The sequence below is a fragment of the Dasypus novemcinctus genome, chromosome 5 (assembly GCF_030445035.2).
Source record: "Dasypus novemcinctus isolate mDasNov1 chromosome 5, mDasNov1.1.hap2, whole genome shotgun sequence".
NCBI classification, from domain to species: Eukaryota; Metazoa; Chordata; class Mammalia; order Cingulata; family Dasypodidae; genus Dasypus; species Dasypus novemcinctus.
In genome coordinates this window covers 12,067,780-12,084,277 of record NC_080677.1, presented here as the reverse complement: position 1 = coordinate 12,084,277, position 16,498 = coordinate 12,067,780, and the positions used below count along the sequence as shown (strand labels likewise).

Sequence of the window (16,498 nt, the reverse complement as noted above, 5' to 3'; positions counted from 1 at the left end):
CTGGCAGGGCGGAGTTTAAGCAGGCAAGGGGCGCCCACCCCTCCACTGAGCCCCTGGGGCTCCTGGCACCGGGCTGGTGGCGCTGGGCTCACAGCACAGGAGGCGAATGTTCAGGCTTTATTGGTGAAACTGGCACTGCCAGGGAAGGAACGGCCCCTCTCCAGCCTCCCCGTCTGCGGCAGCCGCTGCGGTCAGGGGCCTAGGCCCCCCAAGTCCCCGTCGTCCTCCGCGCCGAAGCCCGAGAAGCTGATGGGCTGGCAGGCCAGGCTGTGCAGGCTGACGAGGCAGGCGGTCTGCGTGGCGCTGAAGTCAGGCACGGCCACCAGGAGCACGGTCTGGTCCTCGGGGCCTGGGGGAGCCGTGCGGAGCTGTGGCCCAAAGGGAGGCCACCAGGGGCACACGGGACCAGGGCAGGGCCACAGACCACTGCGAAGGCCCCACCGGAGACGCGCCAAACCCCGGGGGCAGCCAACCAAGCGAGGGGGCGCCGGGCAATTCCCACCCCCTCTGCGGGCTCTGCCAGCAGGGTGGGAGCACCCACCCGGGAACGTGGCCGCGCGGCTGACCCTGGAGGCCCAGCCACGGGCAGCGGGGGCTCCGCACACGGCTGCAGCAAATTCCCCGGCAGCAGCAAATTCCCCGGCAGCACTGGGCCCAGGGCTCAGGCTTCTCACCTCGGACGACTTTGGAGCCGAAGCTGGGGGCGTTGCCGCAGAAGTAGACGTGAGGACACTCAGAAAAGATGAACGGGTCTGTTCTGTAGAAGGGATAGCACCCTGCAGGAAGACCAGGAACCACAGCCACAGTCAGCTGGGGCGGATGGCTTGGGGCTCCCTGCCTCCGGAGCACCCTGTGAGGCTCTACCCCTTAGGGCCAGTGGCACACACCCTCCAGCCCCTGCTGTGACTACAGAAGCCACCTCCGGGCCGAAGGCGCTGGTCTGAGGCCCATGGTGATGCGTGAGGCTGTGCACAGAATTAAGGTTCCAGGGAAGCTTCTAGACAGGTGACAGCAGGGCTGGTGACTGCACATCCGTGCTGGAACCACCCCCTCCCCTGCACACCGAGGAGGCACCAGCCACCCACTCCAGGCCCATGGGGTGGGGGGCGCCGGTTACCCAGGGTGTCAGGGGCTGTGGGACTGAGGTGGCGGGCACGCAGGGTCCACTCAAGGATCTCCAGGTGGTCCTCCATGCTGCTGTACCGGAAAATGTCGCTCACGTTCTGCCCTGACGACCCCAGGAACCTGCACGGCAGTGCTCGGCTGATCTCCCGCCAGGTGGCCCTGGCCCTCCCGCCACCCTGCCTGGAGGGAGGCCGGGCCTTCAGCCGGGTGCTGGCTGCCCCAGGTACCTGACGCCATCAATGGTGGCCTGGTAGGGGTTGGTGACCAGCTGGAGCGTGGAGTAGGCAGAGGCCAGCGGGAACATGCACGGGTGCAAGGGCTGCTGGGGCAGCGTGTAGTTGGTGGGGTCGAACTCGCCGGGCATCACGTCCACGGGCACGGAGGCCTGCAAGAACAGGAGCAGGGGGCTCAGCAGCGCCCGTGTCCACCCATGCCGTGCAGCCCAGGGGGTGTCTCATTCCCTGCCCCGGGGCCCCCTTCCCTGCCAGCCTCCAGCAGCAACTGCAGGGCAGAGGCCCGCCCCCGCCCCCCGCCCACGCACACTCAGCTGCAGGAGGATCTCGTCCAGCATCTTGACAGCCTCCACGCTGGCTGCCTGCGTCTTCTTGGTCAGGTACTTGGCCTGGAAGTAGAGGCCCGGTCGGGCCCTGAGCGAGGCTGAGACCCCAGCCCCTGGCTCAGAAGAGGAGCGCCCGGGCCCCCAGCAGGGGACAAGGCCCCACGGTCCCTTCCAGCCTCCCCACCACACCTGAGCGCAGCGTCCGAGGGCCCAGGTGCGGCACAGCAGCCTGCACCCCGGGTGGGGGGCTCCAGACCTTGGTGATGGAATCTCTGCTCTGGGTGTTCTGGCTGAGGAGGTTTCCGGCCAGGATGACCCGGGAGATGTGGGCAGCACTGCACTGCTCCCCCTCGTCGCCGAGCTGGCCCGTCACCACGTCGACCAGCAGCTGGGTGCCCAGCAGGCTCTCACCCCCGCCTCCACCGAGGCCCAGACCCGACACGAGCAGCACGAACCTGCGGGATGGGGCAGGTGCCCGCAGGCTGGGCAGGGTGCCAGGAGGGAGCCCCAGTGGGGCAGGGGACGCCCACTGAGCCCCTTTTCGGCGGGGAGGCTGCTCAGCCAAGAGGCCTTGGCCCCACTGGACGGGCCCCAGCGGGGCCTCTGCTTCCAACTCACCGTCGAGCCGCAGCTCACCTGTCCGTGTCGAGGTGGGGCACTGGCTTCTGGGGTGCAAGGTCTGCAAAGCAGTGGTCCTCCACCACAAACTTCCCGTCATCCTTCACGGAGCCGACCACAGCCAGGACCGTCCCTGTGGAGCAGTGGGGGCAGGCTCCCTGAGGGGGAGGAAGCAAGGTGCTGCCCCAGGAGGCACAGCTGACAGCTCTCCTGCTGCACTGGTCAATCCTCTGCTCGGAGCCGCCTGGCCCAGGCCCGTACTTCCAGGGTGGCTGCCTTAGGAGGCAGAGAAGAGCCCATGTCCCCCGGGGCCTCAGCCCCGGCCGGCCCTGCCAGCCTAATCCCAAATCCACCCTCCCCATGAGTGCACATGGGCCGCAGCAGGCCAAGCCCAGGCCCCACGTTGGAGCCCGCCCCAGAGCAATACCCGTAACCAGTTTGGAGACGTCGATGGTGCCTTCCAGCCTGATGCGCTGCAGCTCGTCCTCCAGGATCAGCTCGTCATCCGGGTGGGTGTATTTGCTCCGAGGAGGCTGAGGGAGCAGGTTGTGCTAGGATGCGGAGGGGAGAGGTGGTCTTGGGTCAGAGCCCATCGAGGCTCCTGAGGGGCTCTGCCCTGCAGGACCTGCCCTCCCAGCGAGCAGAGGCCCGCTGCGCCTTCCGAGGCCTGCCCCATCTGCCCACGCCCAGGCCAGGAATCTGAGCTCCGCAGGGCCCGGGCGGGGGCCACGACGGTGTCCCCCAGGGCCCTGTTCCAGACAGAGGCAAGGCTGCCGGGCTGCCGGGCTCCCGCTGCTCCCGCCCCTCCCGCTCCAGGCCCCGCTCTCTGCCGTGAGCTGCCTGGTCTTACCTCCTCACTGACTTCTCGCAGGATGGAGGGCTGGAGCTGCATGGCCTTGAAGAGAGTCCCCACCACACAGCACTTCTCCCCGGGCTGCAGCTCACACAGCTTCTTCACGCCAACTCCACTGCCTGGCACAAGGGGCACCGGGCTCAGGCAGGCTGGCCTCCACCCTCTGACAGGGGCACAGGGCTCAGGCAGGCTGGCCTCCACCCTCTGACAGGGGCACCAGGCTCAGAGACAGGCCAGCCTCCACCCTCTGACAGGGGCACCAGGCTCAGAGACAGGCCAGCCTCCACCCTCTGACTGGGGCACTGGGCTCAGATAGGCCAGCCTTGACCCTCTGTCCAACCCGGTGAGCCTCCTCCAAGAATGCTGCAACCCAGGGACCTGCCAGGAAACCAGAGCCCCCGAGGGACCTCTGGGTGTGCAAGGGGTGCCTCGGCCTCCAGGGACAGGGGCTCTGGACAGGGCAGGCCCTAACGCCCCCACGAGGTCCTCACAAAAGGCACAGACAGACACACGGAGGAGGTGGCTCTGGAGGCGGTGGCCAGGCCGGGGCAGAGGCCGGCACCCCACCTCCATTACTGTGGGAACGGCCGCCTCCGTCCATAGCTGTGAGCAGCCAGCAGCTTTGCCAGTCCCTCGAGCACGGGGACCGCCCACCAAGCCTCTGCACATCTGCCCTGGGGTATCACAGCAGCCTCGAGGAGGTTGGTCTCCTACCCTGAAATACCTCCTCCTCTGAAGACAGGCACCCAAATCCCTGTCCCCGAGGCACGGGGGCCCCTCGGCGTGGCGAGGGTCTGCAGGCAGGGGAGCCCGCGTGGCGAGCGTCTGGGTGCTCAGGGCACAGAGCCCCAAAGGCCCGCGGGTGAGTCTGTGCGGGCACCAGGCCTGCGGGGAGGCGGGAGGCCAGCGGCCGCCATCCTCAGCCCGACGACCGCCCCACGGCCTCCCCAGAGCGGCCAAGCACAGCTCCCGGCATGCACCCTGGGAGCCGGGGTAGGTGGAGGCTTCTGGGGACCCCAGAAGATTATGCTCTCGAAACAGGCCGTGCGGCAGGTGCGGCCCTGCTGGAGGAGGGGTCTGTCACTGAACCATGTCTGCGGAGGGCCTCTGGCTAGGTTCCTCCAGTGAGGCGAGGCCCCGGGCAAGTCTTAGCCCTCCTCCTGCAGAACTCGATAGGCAAGGACAGACAGAGAGACGCCCGGAGCAGGAGCGGTGGTGGTGGGCCGAGGCGGCTGTGCGCCTTGCCGTGCGAGTGGAGCCCGGGCCACGGCAGCCACTCTTCGGGGAGGGAAAGCACGGCTGACGAGGCCTTGGTGTGCAGCTTTTCTCAGCCTAGGAAGGGCGAACTTTTAAGCTAATAAATCCCATCGTACAAGCCAATCCACTCCTGGTGCACGGCCCTGGCAGCAGGAAATGACAGCAGGAGTGGGAGCACTCCTCCGAGCGCAGCGCCGCACCCCAGAGCAGAGGCCCTGAGCCCTCCCGGTGGCCGGGGCGGCCCCTGCGTGCTGACACTGTCCCCCACTCTGGGCACGAGACACGCTGAGGCCGTGGCACAGGCAGCCAAGCCCGCGGGAAGCTCCGGCGTCTGAGCCTCTGCCGGGCACTGACAGGCAGGTGTGACCAAGGCTGATTCCTCCCTCAGGAATGGCCCACACAGAGGCCACAGGGGGCTGCTTACACACGACTCGCGATTCGGGGGGCCCGGTAAGGAGCAGCCAGGCAGGGGAGCATGCGGGGATGGGCTCGGTGGCCAGGGGCAGCGTTTGTAAAAGTGAAATGTCCGGAAACATGAGGAATCCCGAGGCGGCGCGTCCCTGAGGAGGCCCGAGCACGGGGAGTGGGTATGGCGTCGCACGCCGGCCGCAGAGCCGGTGCAGCCCTGGCAGGAGGGCGCTGGGCGGCCGTGAGCCTGGTGAGCGGAGCAGCATGGCTCCTCCCGCTGTGGCCGCCACGCAGCCAGGCTGAGGGAGGAGAAACTTGGAACCAGAGGGGGCACGCCATAAAAACCGCGAAGGCGCCGCTGGCGCGGGCCCGTGTGCATGTAAAACCAGAGGGGCCTCGGGGGCGGCGCCGAGGGCTCGGAGGACAGCGGGGGAAACGTGCCCGAAGGGAAGGAGACGGCCCGGGCTGGGCCTGTGGTAAAGTGTGTGGGGCCACATCCAGCCCCCAGACTCGCTCAAGGCGCTCATCTGTTAACAGGATCTCCTAGATCCCCTTAGGAGGCCGAACGGAGCCTGGGGGGCCTCGGTCCAGTGACCGGAGATCTTCCAAGGGCAGAAGGGCAGCCACTGGAGGTGGAGGCCAGCTGCCCCAGAGGGCTGGGGCTGGGGGAAGGGCCTGCCTCGCCTTCCCTCCAGCCTCCTCCGCAGCCAAGCAGGCCGGGGAATCTGCTACAGCCCTTGGCAGGCGCAGTCAGAACACAAGAAGCGTCCTGAGGGGAGCGATGAGCTGGGTGGAGAGCACCACGTGGCCTCCCTGTGCCTGGAATGAAGGTGTGATGTGGGGGGGCTGGGCCAGGCACTCCAAAAGCTCCCGAAAGTGAGGCCAGGGGAGAGGTCACCAGGGGTGCAGGTGAAGGCTTAATTGGCAGAAAAGTCCCGAAGTTGGGCCACAGGTGGTGGCGGCAAAATACCGTGACTGTGATTAACAGCACTGGACTGTGTAACAGAAGGGCACAACAAAGAGCGTCAGGTTATATAAATGTCACCAAAGTCAAGTTTTTAAGAATCATAAAATAAGCAGAACCCCCATCTCTTTTTCCCATTTCTTCCCTGGTTGCTCTTGCTGGTGAAGCAGCCCCATCTCCACCCCAGCATCCAGAGCAGAGTGAGCCCAGTGCACCAGGGGCACATTAGCACTGTTATTATAATACTGCCTTATAATGCACCCCACCCCACAAAATGTTAGCAACAGCAAAAACCGTGTGTGCGTAAGGAACAAAACCAAACCAAACCTGCCCGGGTAATTCTAATGGGCAACCTATAAAAATCTGTTTAAAACTGCGAGAGGATGAAGATGAAAGTGGCGTGGAAGCCCTCGTGCAAATCCTGAACCTGGGGTAGCGCACCATCACCCAGAAACGAGAGGCGGGAGATGGGGCCCTGCTTCACAGCAAGAGGAAGCCAACTCGCGAGGTCCCCGAGGAAGAAAGGGAAAGAAGGGACGGGCAAGTGGGGCCCAGGCCGGGCGGTCGCGATGCCAGCGTGAGACGCCCTGGGCTCTGTCCCCCACAGAGGCTTTGAATGACCAGCAAGAACTGCAGAACCCTCCCTCAAAGCTCCAGAACACAGGGAAAGGACGGCCGCCAGAGGGCGAGCACCAGATAGAGAAGAGGCAACTAACCGGGGCAGGAAAAGCTCGTGGCACCCAGCTGGCGCGGCCCCCTCCCTCGCTGGCTGCCTGGCCCCCTCCCTCACTGGCTCCGGGTGGCGCAGGCTTGCCTTCCCAGAACTTGCCCTGAGCGGGGGCGGGTCCCAGAACCTTGGAAGTGGCAAACGCCTGGAGCAAAGGACAGCCGGCTGAGGCAAGAGAGTGTGCACCTGGGAAGGGCGAGGAAGTGGTTTCCTGGAGAAAGGGACATTTGGGTCTGTCAAAATGGCATTTCCTAGGGCCATACAGGACAAACCCAGGAGAAGCTGCACGCACAGAAAAGACCTGGGAGTCCCTACCTTGCACCTCAGGCCCCTCGTCAAACTGTGTGGATAAGCCCTGCAGGAGAGGACTTGCACAGGCTGCTCTGCAAAGACTGGGAGAGGTGTTTTGTTTCTTTCTTTTTAGGTATGCTCCTGGCATTTAGGGAAATATCTTCCATAATATTAGCTGCAAACAAGCCTAATGAACAGAAGCCTCAGTGGCTAAAGTCCAGAGATGAGACATTAAAAGATGAAAATGCCCAACTTGCAACGAGACTACAAAACAGAAAACAGGGCCAAGTCCCAAGGAGACATAAGGATATCTGGCAAAGACAGCTACGGGTAAACCTAAGTGCCAGTAATATACTGGTATATTTTGAGTCTGTAACTCCCCTTTTTGCTTCCTACAGGACCCAAAATGCATATACATAGAAAGTAATGATAAACCAATGGTTTTGGATTCAGAATGGGTAAGTATGTCATTTGTGACAAGAACTACATAAAGGTCGGGAGATGAGAGAGGTACAGGAACACAGTTTGTACAAGCTGTTGAGGTTTAATGTTGGTATTGGCTTTTGAGGTTTAATGAGACTGTTACAGATTTGGATGTTAACTTTAAGGCCCATGGTGACTGCAAAGAAAATACTGGAAAATATATACAGAAGCAAAGGAAAAGGGATTCTAAAGGTTTACTACAAAAGAACTAAATGAAAAAAAAATGCAGTAATGTAAGAATTGAGGACAAAAAAAAAGTGATACTTATAAAAACCAGAGTAAAATGGTAGAACAAAGTCCTGCCAGTGGTTACACCAAATGTAAATGGGTTAAACTCTCTGGTCAAAATACAGTGATGGGCAGAATGGATAAAAGAGCAAGACCCATCTATATGCTGTTTACAAGAGACTCCCTTAGATCCAAAGAAACAAAAAGGTTGAAAGTTAAAAGATGGAAAAAAATACTCCATGTAAACAGTAATCAGAAGAGTGGGTGTGGCTATACTAATACCAGACAAAATGTACTTTAAGTCAAAACTGTTACAAAGGGACAAGGAAGGGCACCATATATTGATAAAAGGGGCAAGTCATCAAGAAAATATAATAATTATAAACATATATGCACCTACAAACAGAGCCCAAAAATACATTAAGCAAAATTGATAGATCTGAAGGGAGAAACCAACAGCTCTACATCAACAGTAGGGGACTTCAATACACCACTTCAATAGTGGATGGAACATCTAAACATAATATCAATAAATAAAAAAAAACAACAACAGAGGACTTGAACAATACTATAAACCAGTAAGACCTCATAGACATATTATAGAATGCTTCATCCAACTATGGCAGAGTACACATTCTTCTCAAGTACACAAACATCACATCATTCTCTAATGAACACCATATACTAAGTCACAAAACAAGCCTCAACAAATCTTAAAAGACTGGAATCATACAAAGTATATTCTCCAACCACAATGGAATGAAGCTAGAAATAAATGACAGAGAGAGAACTGGAAAATTCACAAACATGTGGAAATCAAACAATGCACTTTTTTTTCTTTTTTGTTTTTTTTTTTTTAAAAAAGATTTATTTATTTATTTCCCTCCCCCCCAATCTTTTGTTTGTTTTTAACTATAAACCCTTAAGCAATCAATGGGTCAAAAAAGAAATCAAAAGAGAAATTAGGAAATATCTTCAGGTGTGAAAAAACAACACACCGAAATTTACAGGATATATCAAAGGCAGTGCTCAGAGAAAATTTATAGCTCTAAATCAGGGGTTCTTAACCAAGGGTCTGTGAACTTGAATTGAAATTCAAAAAAACAGTATTTCTGTGGGGACGTGCTGGTGTGGGTGTGATCTATTTATTAAATAACAGACAGTATAGTGTGGACTTAGTAAGGGGTCCATGGTTTTCATCTGACTGGCAAAGGGGTCCATGGAACAAAAAAGTTTTAGAACCCCTGCTCTAAGTGATTATATTATAAAATAAGAATTCAAATCAGTAACCTATCCTCACACCTAGAGAACCTAGAAAAAGAAGAGCAAACAAAACCCAAAATCAACAGAAGGAGGAAATAAAGTTCAGAATGGAGTTAAATAAAATGGAGAACAGAAATACAATAGAGAAAATCAACAAAGCCAAAAGCTGTTTCTTTAGAAATGTGAATAAAATTGTCAAGCCATTAGCTAGACTGACAAATAAAAAAGAGAGGATGCAAATAACAAAAATAAGAAATGAAAGGGAGGACATTACTGCCAACCTCACAGAAATATGAAGGATTCTAAAAGGTTATTATGAACAATTATACTCCAAGATATTAGACAACCTAGATGAAATGAATAAGATCCTCGAAACACACACCAACTCAAGCAGAAACAGAAGATCTCAATAGACCAATAACAATTAAAGAGACACTAAATCAGTAATCAAAACTCCCGAATGGGGGAAACGGACTTTGGCCCAGTGGTTAGGGCGTCCGTCTACCATATGGGAGGTCCACGGTTCAAGCCCCGGGCCTCCTTGACCCGTGTGGAGCTGGCCATGCGCGGCGCTGATGCGCGCAAGGAGTGCCCTGCCACGCAGGGGTGTCCCCCGCATAGGGGAGCCCCACTCGCAAGGAGTGCACCCATAAGGAGAGCCGCCCAGCGTGAAGGAGGGAGCAGCCTGCCGAGGAATGGCGCCGCCCACACTTCCCGTGCCGCTGACGACAACAGAAGCGGACAAAGAAACAAGACGCAGCAAAAAGACACAGAAAACAGACAACCGGGGAAGGGGAGGGGAATTAAATAAATAAAAATAAATCTTTAAAAAAAAAAAAAACCCCGAATGGAAAGCCAAGGTGAATTTTACCAATCCCTCAAAGAATACCAATCCTTCTCAAACCCTTCCAAAAAAAATAGAAGAGGAAGAAAGACTCCCTAACTCATTCTATGAGGCCAGCATCACCCTAATACCTAAAGACAGAAAGAGCTCTTAAAAGAAAAGTACAAACCAATATCCCTTATGAATACAGATGGCAAAACCTCAAAGTACTAGCATACTGAACCTAACAGCACATCAAAAGTATTTTTTTACATTACAATCAGTGGGATTTATTGTATGATTGCAATAAGAAAATCAGTGTAGGGATGTGGACGTGGCTCAAGTGATGGGGCTTCCGCCTACCATATGGGAGGACTCAGGTTTGATCCCTAGGGCCTCTTGGTAAAAAAAAAAAAAAAAAAAAAAAAGAAGAAAAAGAGAAAGTGTGGCTGCACAGCAAGCCAGTACCCGGGCTGCAAGCCAAGTGCCCACACAGGTGCCCACGGAGCGAGCCAAGTGGTCCGCGGTGAGCCTGTGCCCACACAAGTGAGCCACATGGCAAGATGATGATGCAACAAGAGACGAAGGGGAGTCAAGGTGAAGCACAGCAGAAACCAAGAACCAAGGTGGTGCAAGTGACAGGGAACCTCTCTCCACATCAGAGGTCCCCAGGATCAAATCCCAGTGAATCCTAGAGGAGAAAAAAAATGAGAATAGAAAACAAAAAGAGAAATAGATACAGAAGATCACACAGTGAATGGACATAGACAGCAAAAGGAGAAAAACAGCAAGGCGGGGGGGGGGGGGGGAGAAAATCAATGTAATATACCATATTAAGAGAATGAAAGAAGAAAACCACATGGCCATCTCAAGTGATACAGAAATGGCATCTAACAATATCCAGTACCCTTTCTTGATTAAAAAAAACACTCAGAAAAATAGAAAAATGGGAACAGAAGGGAACGTCCTCAAGCTGATAAAGGGCATATATGAAAAGTCCACAGCTAACATCATATACAACAGTGAAAGACTGAAAGCTTCCCCCTAAGATCCAGAAGACGACAAGGAGCCCACCACTGGTTTTCAACATTGTACTGGAAGTGCTGGCCAGAGAAACTAAGCAAGAAAAAAAAATATTAAAAGGCATCCAAATGAGAAAGGAAGAAGTAAAACTATCCTTATTCACAGATGACATGGCCCTATAGAAAATCCAGAAGAGTCTACAAGAAAGCTACTCAAGCTAACAAATTCTGCAAAGTAGTGGGGTACAAGATCAGTACAAAAAATTTTGCAGTGTCTTTCTATACCAGTGATGAACAATCTGAAAATGAAATCAAGTCAGCAATTCCATTTACAACAGCAACTAAGAGAATAAAATATCTAGAATGAATTTAACTAGGATGTAGAAAAGTTATATGTAGAAAACAACAAATCAGATATTAAAGAAAACATAAATAAATGGAAAAATATTCCATGCTTGTGGATTAGAAGATTCAACATTGTTATGATATCAATACTACCCAAATCTATTTACAGATTCAACACCATCCCAATCAAACTTCTAACAGCCCTCTTTGCAGAAATGGAAAAGCTAATTATCAAATTCTTAAGGATTTGCAAGGGACCCTGAATATCCAAAAAGTATCTTGAAAAAGAACAAAATTGGACGACCAGACTGCCTGATTGCAAAACTTATTACAAAGCTACAGTAATTAAAACAGTGTGGTACTGACACAAGAAGAGACATCCAGACCAATGAAAAGAACTATGAGCACAGAAATAAACCCACACACATATGGCTAAATGGCATGCCAAGTCTACTCAATCGGGAAAGGACAGTCTCAAACAATGCTGGAAAAACTGGATATCTGGATACCTACATGCAAAATAATGAAAGTATACCTGTACCCTCACACCATATACAAAAATTAGATTGTTAAATGGATTAGAAACATAAACATAAAAGCAAAAACTTAGAGGAAAACATAGGGAGATATCCGCAGGACCTTGTATTAGGCAATGGATTCTTAGATTTCACACCAAAAGCATGAGCAACAGAATAAACTATTAAAAAATTTTGTGCTTGAGAGGAAATTATCAAGAAAGTGAAAAGACAACAGAATGGGAGAAGACATTTGGAAGCCATATTCTAATAAGGGTTTAATATCCAGAAAACCTAAAGGGCTCTCACAACTCAACAACAAAAAGACAAACAGCCCAATTAAAAAATGTTCTAAGGACTTGAGGAGACAATCCTCCCAAGAAGATACAAAAATGGCCAATGAGCACATGAAAAGATGTTCAACATCAGTAGCTGTTTTTTTTTTTATTTCTCTCCCTTCTCTGCCCTCCCCCCACCCAGCTGTCTGCTCTCTGTGTCCATTCATTGTGTGTTCTTCTCTGTCCACTTATATTCCAGGAATCTGTCTCTTTTTGTTGCATCATCTTGCTGTGTCAGCTCTCTGTGTGCGGCACCACTCCTGGGCAGGCTACACTTTTTTGTGTGCTGGGTAGCTCTCCTTACAGGGCACACTCCTTGCGCGTGGGTCTCCCCTACATGGGGGACACCCCTGCGTGGTAAGGCACTCCTTGCGTGCATTAGTGCTGCATGTAGGCCAGCTCATCTCATGGATCAGGAGGCCCTGGGTTTGAACCCTAGATCTCCCATGTGGTAGGCAGACACTCTATCCGTGGAGCCAAATCTGCCTCCCTCACTAGCTGTTAGGGAAGTACAACACAAAACCACAATGAGATACCACCTCACACCCAACAGAATGGCTATTATTAAAAAAGCTGAAAATAATAAGTGCTGGTGAGGATGTGGAGAAACAGAAATCCTTATCCATTGTTGATGGAAAGTAAAATGGCATAAATGCTGTAGCAAACAACTGGCAGCTCCTCAAAAAGTTAAACAGAACCAAGAAATGACCAGTGATACCACTTCTAGGTGGCAACCCAAAAGAACTGAGAGCAGGGACTCGGAGAGACAGCTGCACACCAGTGTTCACAGCAGCATTAGTCACAACTGCCCAAAGGTGGAGGACGCAACCCAGGCGTCCACCAACAGGAGAATGATCAACAAACGTGGTCTATCAGGAAGCGGCTCTGGCTCAACTGATAGAGTGTCCTCCTATTACACGGGAGGTCCAGGGTTCAAACCCAGGGCCTCCTGACCGGTGTGATAAGCTGGCCCACACACAGTGCTGATATGTGCAAGGAGCGCCGTGACACACAGGGGTGTCCCCCGCATAGGGGAGCCCCATGTGCAAGGAGTGTGCCATGTAAGGAGAGCTGCCCTGCGTGAAAAAACTGTAGCCTGCCCAGGAGTGGCACAACACACATGGAGAGCTAATGCAGCAAGATGACACAACAAAAGAGACGCAGGTTCCCAGTGCCACCTGACAATACAAGCAGACACAGAGAGCAGACAACTGGGAGGGGGGGAAGGGGTGAGAAATAAATAAAAAATAAATCTTAAAAAAAAATGTGGTCTATCTATACAAGGGACTATTATTCAGCCTCCAGAAAGAGAGACATGCCTGGCAAATGGGGACGAGAGAGAGATAAATCAGTGAAAAGGGGGAGACTCTGGGAAGGAGGCAGCCCCCTGAGAACAGGGGCGTCTATGTGCTGGGCATGGGTGCCACACCCGCCCAGGTGCTGCTGATCTCCCACGGGCCGTGCGGAAGGTCTGCACTGAGGAGGAAGAGCCCTTCCCTGTGCTGTGAAACCACTGCCGTCACCACCACGGCGAAGCCCGACTTCCAACCAACGCCTGAGCTCAGCCTGAACTTTCAAACCCACAAACGGTTTAATTCCGTTCTCGTTGTCACCTTATGAAGAAATCGTGGCAGAAAGAGGTTGGATTTCCCACGGTGACTGGTAAAAGGAATGCCCTGGCCCCGCCAGCTCTCCGTGAGGTATTTTCAAGAGCCCCTGGCACTTCCTGGGTGGCAGAGGGGAGGCATCTCATCTCCCCAGCCTTGTCACTTACCCCAGTGCTGCTGGGCCCGGCTCACCAGGAAGGGCCTCATGTGGATGAGGCGCGTGGCATAGATGTGGGCATACTGCCGGCTGAAGCTGCGCTCCCCCAGCCTGAAGGGCTGCGAAGAGTTGGTGTAGGTCGTCACAGGCACGCGGGCAAAAGTGGCGTTGTGGGCCGACGGCGGGGACAGCAGAGTGTGGGCCCTCTGGGCTGCCTGCTCGGAAAACATGGCCCCACCTCTGCCCTGTGGAGGTCCAGACCGCTGCGCCAAGCCAAGGAGAAGGTGGTCACCGCAAGAACGTAGGTTCCAGCCGCCCCTTCCCCCAAGCAGCAGGTTTCCTGGTGTAGCTCAACCAAGCTGACCACAGTGTACCCTAAGGCCCTGAAACAAGGGGATACAGCTGTGGTAGATAGTGGACATGGGTCAGAGCGGATTTATCGGGTCTGGATACTGGTATCTGGCCCCGTATCCCTCATCCAGAACAGGAGGAAAGGAAAGCCAGGGGCACTTCTGCCACTCCAAGGTTCTCCGTGAATCCCAAACTTGGGGGTCTACCCCTGGCTCCTCACCTGCAACTGGATGACTAGCAGGGTCTCCAGGGCAGCACCCCCAAATGGGAGTCCTCAGGGGCCCCCCTCCAGCCTAATATTAAACAGGGTTATCATAAATAACCTAACACCCTATTACTACCTAATAAAAAGAAATATGCAGCAGCCACTGCTTTGCTCAAAATGCTCTCAATTGCCCCACCCCAACGCCTCGGTGTCCCTGAAAACGCGCTGCTCTGCCTCAGGCCTCTGCGCTACTGCTCCCTCTGTCTAGAAGGTTCTTCCTTGGAGCTACCCTGCTCGTTCTTTGCTCAAATATCACCTTCTCAAAGAGGGCATCCCTTGACCTGCTGATTCACAACTCAAACCCCTCTGGAATTTTTGCTTGTCTGTGCCCTCTAACAAACCACTATGTGACATCTGCTTATTGTCTGCTTATTTTCTGCCTACAATGCCTAGAAGGGGCTCCCACAGGCACACATTCTTTATGCTTTGCTTCTGTACCTAAGACTATACTGCCCAATGAAGTGGTCACTGGCCACACGGGTGATGAGCACGTGAAATGCAGCAAGTTGGAACTGAGAGGTGGTGTGAGTGTAAAATATACACCAGATTGTCAATACTTGGCACAAAGAATATGGTAGTAATTTCCTTGCATGCATGCTAAAATGACAACAGTCTGGATCTACTGGGTTTAAAGATACATTAATGAGTAGAATTTCACCTACTTTTTACTTTTTTTTGACACAGCTATTAGGAAATTTTAAATTATGCAAGTGGCTTCCTGCATTCTATTTCTATCGGACAGCTTTGCTGGAAAGAATGAATGGGAACTGACTTTAACCCGCACGGGCGCACGAGCTGCTCAGGAACCAACTCCGACGGAGCCGCTCTGGTGCGGGGTCCACGGAAGGCCTCGGCCTGCATCGGCTTCACCCACAGCAAGGAGCGGTCAGCTTGGCCCCCGCGCTGCCAGGCAGGTAAACCCGCCACACCTTCTTGGTTTAGGTGGATAATCTAGAACTCTATTGAGCATGGATCCATCACGCAGGGAATGCAATACTGACAACGGGCTTTTAACAACAGGCCGCCCTAACTGGAGGGAGGGCTCAAGCCTGCGCATGAAGACCCCATTCCGGGCCTGGCGCATGGCCGAAGGCCCACCTGTCGACCCCCACCCCCGGCTGCGCCCCGAGGCACGGCAGTGCGCGCCCACCTCCGGCCCAGGCCCGCCCTCGGTGCAGGGAGGCGGCGGCCAGGCCCGAACATCACCCCCACGCGGCGTCTCACCGAGGGACCGCGACTCTGTGCACACACGCGGCCGGCGCGACGCCCCGAGCCCGGGAGCCTGGAGTCCCACGCGCTCTCGGCCTAGGCGCCCCACGCGGGTTCCCGAGCGGCAGGAAGCGCCCCCCTCCGGCCACGCGCCGCGCCCCGCCCAGTACTGCGCCCCGCCAATCAGCGCAGCCCGCCCGTTGCCGCGCCCCGCCCAACGTCACGCCCTGCCTATCGTCGCTCTCCGCCCATCGCCGAGCCCCGCCAATCATCGCAGCCCGCCTGTTGCCACGCCCAGTCCATCGTCGAGCCCTGCCCATCGCCGCGCCTCGCCAATCGCGCAGCCCGCGCTTCGCCGCAATCCGCCGGTTGCCGCGCCCCGCCCATCGCCGCGCTCCGCCAATCATCGCAACCCGCCCGTCGCCGCGCCCATCCCATCGTCACACCTCGCCAATCAGCGCAGCCCGCCCGTTGCCGCGCCCCGCCAATCGCGCAGCCCGAGCGTCTCCGCGAGTCGTCCCGCTCGCCACAGGTTGTCCCGCGCAGCATCCCACCAATCACCGCGCCCTGCGTCCTGCCGCTGGTCGCGGCGCCACCCCGGAGCCCCGCCCCCGGTTTCCCCGGCAACGCAAGGCGGTGCCGGGACGCTCGGGGGCTGGCGCTCAGGACTCACCGCGCGTGCGTGTGGGTCGTGGCCGTTGTGTGCGCGCCCGCGAGTTGGGGAGGGCCCAGCGGGAGTGGGATCCTGCTTTGCCTCGCCCTGGCTCCTCCCACTGTGGTCTCCGTGCTTTCTACTTCTCTTTTTTCCTTTTTCTCATTTGTCTTGTTTTCATCGTGATTTCTGGACAGCGGGCGCCCCCGCGCGCCCCAGGCCGGGGCGAGCCCCTTGCCCTGCGTGGAGCGGGTCCTCAGAGCCGCCGCCACGCTCGCGAGCGGGCCCCTCCCGTGTGCCGGGTCCCTCCCGTGTGCCGGGTCCACGGACGAGAGTGCAGACGACACTGCCCACTCAAGGAGTAAATAGAAGGAAGCGCTAAGGCCGCAGAAACCCGAAAGGGCGGTCACTCGGTCTTGGGCAGGCCGAAGGCTGCAG

The 16,498-nt window shown here is 55.2% G+C and overlaps 1 protein-coding gene across 3 annotated transcripts; it reads right to left on the bottom strand.

Moving 5' to 3' along the window:
- Positions 1-104: 104 nt before the first annotated feature.
- POLD2 (DNA polymerase delta 2, accessory subunit) lies at positions 105-15,557 on the bottom strand. Of its 3 annotated transcripts, none has more exons than XM_058296701.2 (11): positions 15,424-15,557; positions 13,594-13,966; positions 3,153-3,274; positions 2,730-2,853; positions 2,321-2,435; positions 1,941-2,139; positions 1,667-1,747; positions 1,353-1,510; positions 1,118-1,245; positions 675-776; positions 105-349 (listed from the first exon to the last, which is right to left on the bottom strand). In XM_058296701.2, the coding sequence occupies exons 2-11, from the start codon at positions 13,811-13,813 to the stop codon at positions 192-194; spliced, it is 1,407 nt and encodes a 468-aa protein (XP_058152684.1). In that variant the 5' UTR covers positions 13,814-13,966; positions 15,424-15,557; the 3' UTR covers positions 105-191. The 3 variants fall into 3 exon arrangements, with proteins under 3 accessions (XP_058152684.1, XP_058152683.1, XP_058152685.1); XM_058296700.2 differs by having other exon boundaries at positions 13,594-13,846; XM_058296702.1 differs by having other exon boundaries at positions 1,118-1,197; positions 13,594-13,846.
- Positions 15,558-16,498: the final 941 nt, after the last annotated feature.